Below are 7,248 nucleotides of genomic sequence, written 5' to 3'. Positions count from 1 at the left end.
AAAATAGATTTGAATATATTTTACTGGATTTGATACACACAACTATTAATACCCCTACATAAAGACACGATCTATTATGGAATTATTATCCACCCATTGTTAATTAATCGTATAATAATCCTTAGCGAGATAAATTTACCCGAAAACCTTAATTTAGAAAAGTATATAGAGTCGGTCCACAAGTTCAATGTATTATTCTTACAAAAAAGGTAAATGAATAACTTAGAAGTAAATTATATTCGCCTTTCGATAAAAAAGAAGGAAACTCATTCTAAGGTAAACAAATATATCTCAATGCAAAACCATGCACGTGCATATTTTGTAAAAAAATTGTATAAAAATCCATGTGCGGTTTCGATCTACGTTATTCTTGATCTATCAAAGAAGTAGATTAAAATCGTGGATCGACTGTAACCACCCCCGCTATAAATCGATAATAAATTTGACTTTTTGAAAAAAAATTGTATATCTCAAAACGAATGATAATAGATTCTAATTAAATCAAAATTGAGGGGTGGGACACGATGAGGGTAAAAACAAAATTATATATAATATAGTATGAGTGACAAATTATTTTTGAATTATGATTATAATTTAGCGAACAAAATTTATTGTGTAAAAATATAATTTATTATCCTTTAATTAAATTTTATATATATACAAAGAAATAAAATAGTTGTCACTCTCAGTTCACTCAAGCTGATATCACAGTAGTTTAGGCACGGGTTGTTTCACAGTTATCGCTGGCAGCTCGAGATTGTCTGTAAGGAATAAAAGAAGAACGTGAGACGCAACAAGGTAATATTGCCAAAATAATTCCATAAGTATAAATACAACAGGATGCGTCAGGGTCAATCGTTAAACAGAATAAAAAGTGATTAAGCGATTAACATCAATTATTTTCAATCATCTCTTTTCCTTTGTTTTTCGTAAAGAATGTGTATTTGATTCCACGAGGACATGTCCCTATGTGTTACAGTCACCTGGATATATTTTAACGTGCAAGCACAATCGCAAATATAAAAAGTTTTTTCTTCCCCCTTTTCTTCTTTTATAAAGGAATCATCGTTTCGACACTGCATACGCACGCGTTACGTTATGAAGTCAATTCGCTAATACGTGATTGCGAAATTTGCTCGATATCAATTTATTAGCGTGGAAATATAATTCATTGTCCTTATCTTTAATTACTCTGTATACGATATATATTTTTATGTATATATATAATATCCTTCCAAAACAAGATGTATCCACTATAATAAGACGTTAATTATCATTTGATCATTATTAACGTGTACCCTATCGCTAGCTGTACTATCACTACCTAGATTTTTTTTTCTTTTTTTTTAATCTTTCGCCTCGTTCCTATCACTTGGCATATTGTGTCGAAGGATAATTCGATTGGCAATCATTGGTATATCTCCACTTCCATCCTTATTAATTAGACGCTGTTGCACGCGTAATACTAAACTTTTTTTTAAAATAATACAACGTTGTAATTAAATTTTTTTAAATTCTCGTTTTGACAGTTAAGGAAGGTCCTAGGGGTACGTGGGTCAGTGTCAAAATTTCTACATAACTTGTATACAATTGACGCTCGAAGAACCGATTTGCAGATTTGAATTTTTTGCATCTTACTTATGTGCTAAGTGTTGTTTAACTTTTGTGATGTCGATGGCCGTCATTTTGTTGACGAATGTACAGTTTAATAAATAAAAGTAAATTTTACATTATCACTGGTAAACTATTGGTATTACGAGTGTGTGCTGTCCCGTGGTATAAAATAGTGTTTACGCTATACTCCAAGGATATACCTTGCTTTGGAATTCGGGTCCACGAGTATCGAGGATACATCGATCATGTGTAAGTTCGATAGATTTGAGGCAATTTTCTTTTTTTTATTTCCTGAATCAAACAGTCGGATTGAATTTAACTGTCCAAAAAATTTCGTCGTTAGAACGTATACATATATATATTTTAATCAGCAGTTTGTGGTAAAATATTTTTGGGCCTTTGGCAAATTCGTATGTGACACTGTACTGTAAAATCGCACAAGTTTTAAATTAACAGAAATGAAAAATATATAGTCCAATTGCTAATCCTAAGGCAAGTCGCACCTAAGAAGCCTGTGCGAACAGTTTATCCGGTAAATAAAATATATTACGTTTTTGAATTTATAATGCTCGTCAGTTTTCATTCTTACTGACTCATTGTACAAACAAATTTTTTGGTTTCGATCGTTCATTAAATTATCTCCTTGCATATTAATCTATGATATACGTTACGTATCTGTCAGTAGAATTACCAATAATAAATTTGTCATGCGTAAAACGTAACAAGCGCTTTAAAATCATACAGTAAATTTTATAAGATTTTCTTAAAGCTTTGTCGTATAATAGAATTCATGAGAATATTAAAGTTCAATGAAAACTTATGATATTGTCAAAAAAGTATACTCCGACCTTAATAAAACTTTGATCCTCATTAAAACTTGAAAGTCAAACGAAAAAAGGACCTCGCCTCGATTAACTCTTCGCACAGGCCCATTGAAAATAATATCAGAAGGTCCGACGTTAGGTGTAGCGATAAGTAAAGTAAGGTAAGGATAAGTAAAGTAACGTTAATGTTTCAGTAACGTTGAAGTTGCGAACGTAAACGATAGCTAAAAGTAGGTATAGTTGGAGTAGTTTCCTTGGCTGCAGGCCCGACGTGGTCAAGTGAGTCTTAAAATTCGTCTCTTTTGTTGCGTGCGTCCAGCTTGTGTATACCAGTCAGTCTCTGGAGACAAATAGAAAAATTACATTTTTACTCGGTTCCCACACACGTGTAAATAATGCTGATCGTCAAGAACAAATTGTCAGGGAGTATTAATACAATAGACCTCTTATGCACATGCCCTTTTTTCCAATATATTCTTTTTTTATCTCTTTTTCTTCATTTTTTCGCGGCCTGTTTCGTTTCTTTTCTTTTGTTACTTACGTAATACACAAAATGGGCCTTAATTTTCGTCCTCGTCCATTTTCAGTCGTTTCCTACGATCGTCACCCGCATTGCGCTCTTCCGCTTCTAAAACCTTCAGTCGAGACCCGCAGATCTCCTGACCGTGTAAGACCTGAGAACAGGTAGCCGACGTATCATTAAACGCGAGGAATGTTTTTCACGTGACATGTTTAACTATGTGTTGTTTCTCTTATTATAGTCATTATGAAACTTTCGTAACTTTTATAAGTGTACTGGTATATTCTTTGTGGCAGGAAAAATGGGAGTGACGTAAATCAATGAGGTTAAAAATATTCATGAATTTTCCATGGAAATTTTCTCTATAACTACATTCCACGCTATTCCCATACTTTGACTTAAGCGTCTAATAGCATACCTCGATGGCTTTATTTGCACTCTCCACGGTAGCATACTTGGCGTATCCACAATTCTTCCCTGGGAGCATGTAAACGTCTATTAGGTTTCCAAACCTACAAAAAGCGTCCTTCATGGCATATATGGGAGGCACAGGCGGACCGCAAACAATGAAACACCTCTTCGCCACGTCAGCGTCTATACTGGCCATAGGCTGTACGTTAGGTAATTTGATGGTCATTGAATGCTCCAAACCTGAACAGCCAGTTGAACGAATACAGAAATAAAAGAACTTGTTTATCTTCTTATGATTCATTATGAGAACTTGTTGCTAAAGTGGGAAGTCAAGATCAGATACTCACTCGGCGTTGTAAGACCTGCGGCTTGAATCAAGGATGTGGCTTGAGCGATGGTTTCTGCTAAGTGTGCCAAATCTGTCCTTGGACCAATACCGAGATTCGAACTTCCTGCTTTCGTACTTTTCTGTGGTGGTACTGTTAGATCTGGTTTGACAATCATTCTGTGGCCGGGTGGATATTCGAAACCGTGGAACTTGTCTCTGGCGTAAGCGGCGGCACTGGAGTTTGAGTAAACCACTGTTGCCTGTCCCCTTGGCATCCGATACCTTACATCCGTTTTCAGATGGCAGTAATCCAATCCAGGAACAATGTCGAACAGTCGCCAGAGCTGATCCTGATTTAAGGCTGGGTGAGCTATTACTTGCAGACGCGTATAGCCCTCAGTGTTTGGATAATTTGTTGCAATTTCCAGACTTATGCTACTTTTGCCAAAATTTGAAGAACCGAATCCTCCAGCAATATTGTCATAGGGCATTGACAGACCATTGCTATACTTTGCATCGCCATGGTCAGGCTTTGGCTTCTTTGGTTCAGCGAACACTGCCTTGTATTTTCTATCGCATTCCTCGAATGCCTTTGCTGCGCTCGAGACTTTTCGAAATTTTACATAGCCGAAACCCTTTGACTCACTTGTGTTTCTGTCTTTGACTACTGTGGCATATTCGATAGTACCAAATTTGGAGAATTCCTGTTGTAGTTCACCATCTGTCATTGATTTTGGTAATACACAGAATAGTCGAACCCATCTCTCTTCTTCATTGGTCTCTCGAACTGACCCTTGATCACGACTAGAATAATTTAGTTTATATAATCCCAATCTGACGATAATCGCCAAATATAAGATATCTTGAGGTAATCTAATTACTTACTTTGATGCAATCATAACTTTAATTGGGCGACCAACCGATCCAAGCATTTTTCCATTCATCTCTTCCAATGCAAAGGCAGCTTCTGATGTCTTGGAAAACTTAATATATGTGACCCCTGTACATAAAAACAAAATATTACCAAACTCCTCAAAGTAAAATGGAGGATATTCTTTAAAACAATATCCACATAGTTAAATATTTCTTCTTCTTAAAAGAAAATCCCAAAATCACGTTACAGTTGCACAAGAGTTAACACATTACTTTGATCTGCTTGTATTAATGTTTACATACAATCATACATATTAAAACAATGTTTCTTTACACTCATTAAATTCTTTCACAAATCCACAAAATACAACAATACAAATATGCCCAAAATAAACTCTTTTTTACGACCGGCAATTATCTGAAAATTGACATTTCCTGCGAATGACTCCAAAGGATTGCGACGCAATAAAGAAAAACTCCAAGATTTTTCAAAACTAACAAAATAAATAACAACAATCCACCACAAATGATGAAACATATCCACGAACATAAGGTATCGGCATAAAACCATAAAAGACAAGTTATTGATTAGCGAATGAAGAAAAGGAGATTACCCTTATTTTCGCCAGTGTTCCGATCTCTAACCACCCAGATATCTTCAATCTTTCCGAACTTCTCAAAAGCTTTTCTGAGGTCCTCTTCCTCAAGACTCTTATGGCAGATAACAAACAGTCGCGAATTTGGCGGATCATCGTTTTTCGAGCGCGGATCCGACTGCGAGTAGTACGAGTCTCGTTCCCTGTGATCAGCCATTTTGCAAATGAATGTCGCGGTCCACTCTGCCGGCACTTCGGTCTTCATTCTCTGATACCCAAAGCCGATGGCATTCAGGGCCGTATAACCCGGGTAGTTTTACCAGACTCTTAACAGCAACAGGAAAAAAAACATCAATTTCACTAAATTACCTGCCATATGGAGCGAAAGAGAACCACTCGACCATTCATCCATAGGAACCATTTCGAATTCTCTCTGTACTACTTGTATACAGAATTTTATGGACATATAAACACAATATGATCTACACGTGTAAATAATATGGAGCACGTGGGAGATGTAAACTTACAAAGCTTCAGGAACGCGCGCTCTCAGACGCGTCTTGCTCCAATCTTCAAAATAGCTATATTACGTTGTCATATGCGAAATGCATTAAAAGAGAAACCACCAAGGAGGTAAAGGCGTGTTTTACCTTTCTTTTTAAAAGATGTAGAGCTCGACTAGACTTAACCATCTTCTTGTGTACGGAGTTCGATTTCCATTTACAGCCTATATTATAGTTATAATGACTGTATTTCAGTCTGATTGTCCTTGTTTATCTGGTTTCCACGTTGAATCCAAGCTAAAGCTTTAGAATCTTGATTCAAATAATTATCTATACGGTTTCTTATATTTTTTTATGTAACTCGAAAAAAAAAACCACTTTCCAAGTCATCAGCAGTCTTTTCTTCTCATCTTATTTCGCAATAATACACCTCCTGTTACTTGTCATTTCAGTCATTAACTTCAGCAGAAATAACAGTTTCACGTAATAACGGTTCTTTCCTTTCCTGGATTTCGGAGCATTCACTTGTTTGACCTATTAATGAAATTGTTACGAAAATATATGAAAGTCACTAAATTATCTTCTCTAATGACGATACACTCTATTTACCTTGTATATGTATCTTTAAGAATTATACTGGACAATGATATTTCATTACTTAACTAATAAAACAGTCTCGATAGATCAGCCTCGTTAAGTCGTCATAACTTGAAAATCATAAAATAAATTGTTAAATACAAAATCAATATTCAACTCAGTGTCCTTGTCATGTCAAAGGTCAAATCATAACGTAACGTTAATTTCATTACCAAAATTTATGTACGTAAGTAATGAAGTATAGTCGAACCGCGACATCACTTCCAATTTAAAGGGCCATCTATTTATGAACACAAGCGTAAATAAGTCCCCTCAAAGCGGAACTGTTATTGCGACCCAACTATAGAAAGACCTGTCATCACATTCAGGGCCTTCTTGATCCCGTTAATTCTTGTTTACTTGAAACTTGCATATTATAATTCGCCTGTATTATGCATTGTATTTACATATTGAAATGAACTGTGGTAAAATTGATAGTATAATTGAGATACGTTTAAATACCATATAACATGAAGTTGCTTGAACAAAATACCTTACTTACTATTACTCGACTTACTAGAATTTTACATATTTTCGCCAGTCAAAGTAATTTCGGCTTGGAAATCGCCGTGTTGCATTACCGTTAATCGATTACTGATAATCATGAAGCAGGATATCCAATAGAAAGTTATGCTCGTCGGTTATGGCAAAATTTGTTATGGGCCATTTGCTGGCAACAAACGTACCACCATTTTAGTTTCACACGTGTGTCTTATTCACAGATTTTCGAATTTGCCCATTGAAGATGAAATACAAATATAGTGCTGCATATATTTATGGTCTACAGTTAGGATGAGAAAGCGGAATAACTTTTCATTTTGATTATCTTTTTTTTTTTAATTCCAGATGATCCTCCAACGTGTTTATAAAGTGTCCTTTTACTCTTGTGAAAATATACGCACGACGCGTTGCATACTTTCTCTTTAACGGTTTTACTTTCCTC

The 7,248-nt window shown here is 35.5% G+C and overlaps 1 protein-coding gene across 5 annotated transcripts; it reads right to left on the bottom strand.

Annotated features, from left to right (window-relative positions):
- Positions 1-607: 607 nt before the first annotated feature.
- Positions 608-5,572, bottom strand: LOC107270068 (RNA-binding protein 45). 5 transcript variants are annotated; one of them, XM_015744720.2, is made up of 6 exons: positions 5,185-5,491; positions 4,583-4,697; positions 3,717-4,501; positions 3,377-3,618; positions 2,980-3,112; positions 608-761 (listed from the first exon to the last, which is right to left on the bottom strand). In XM_015744720.2, exons 1-5 carry the CDS (start codon positions 5,429-5,431, stop codon positions 2,999-3,001), a joined length of 1,503 nt encoding a protein of 500 aa, XP_015600206.1. In that variant the 5' UTR covers positions 5,432-5,491; the 3' UTR covers positions 608-761; positions 2,980-2,998. The 5 variants fall into 5 exon arrangements, with proteins under 5 accessions (XP_015600206.1, XP_015600209.1, XP_015600210.1 ...); XM_015744719.2 differs by lacking the exon at positions 608-761 and adding an exon at positions 914-2,778 and having other exon boundaries at positions 5,185-5,572; XM_015744722.2 differs by lacking the exon at positions 608-761 and adding an exon at positions 914-2,778 and having other exon boundaries at positions 3,377-3,609; positions 5,185-5,482.
- Between the last annotated feature and the right edge of the window lie 1,676 nt (positions 5,573-7,248).

Source organism: Cephus cinctus, unplaced genomic scaffold, assembly GCF_000341935.2.
Source record: "Cephus cinctus unplaced genomic scaffold, Ccin1 Ccin1_scaffold0696, whole genome shotgun sequence".
In the NCBI taxonomy this organism is placed as follows: domain Eukaryota; kingdom Metazoa; phylum Arthropoda; class Insecta; order Hymenoptera; family Cephidae; genus Cephus; species Cephus cinctus.
Note: the sequence above shows the minus strand (reverse complement) of the source record. Positions and strands in the feature narration are given on the sequence as shown.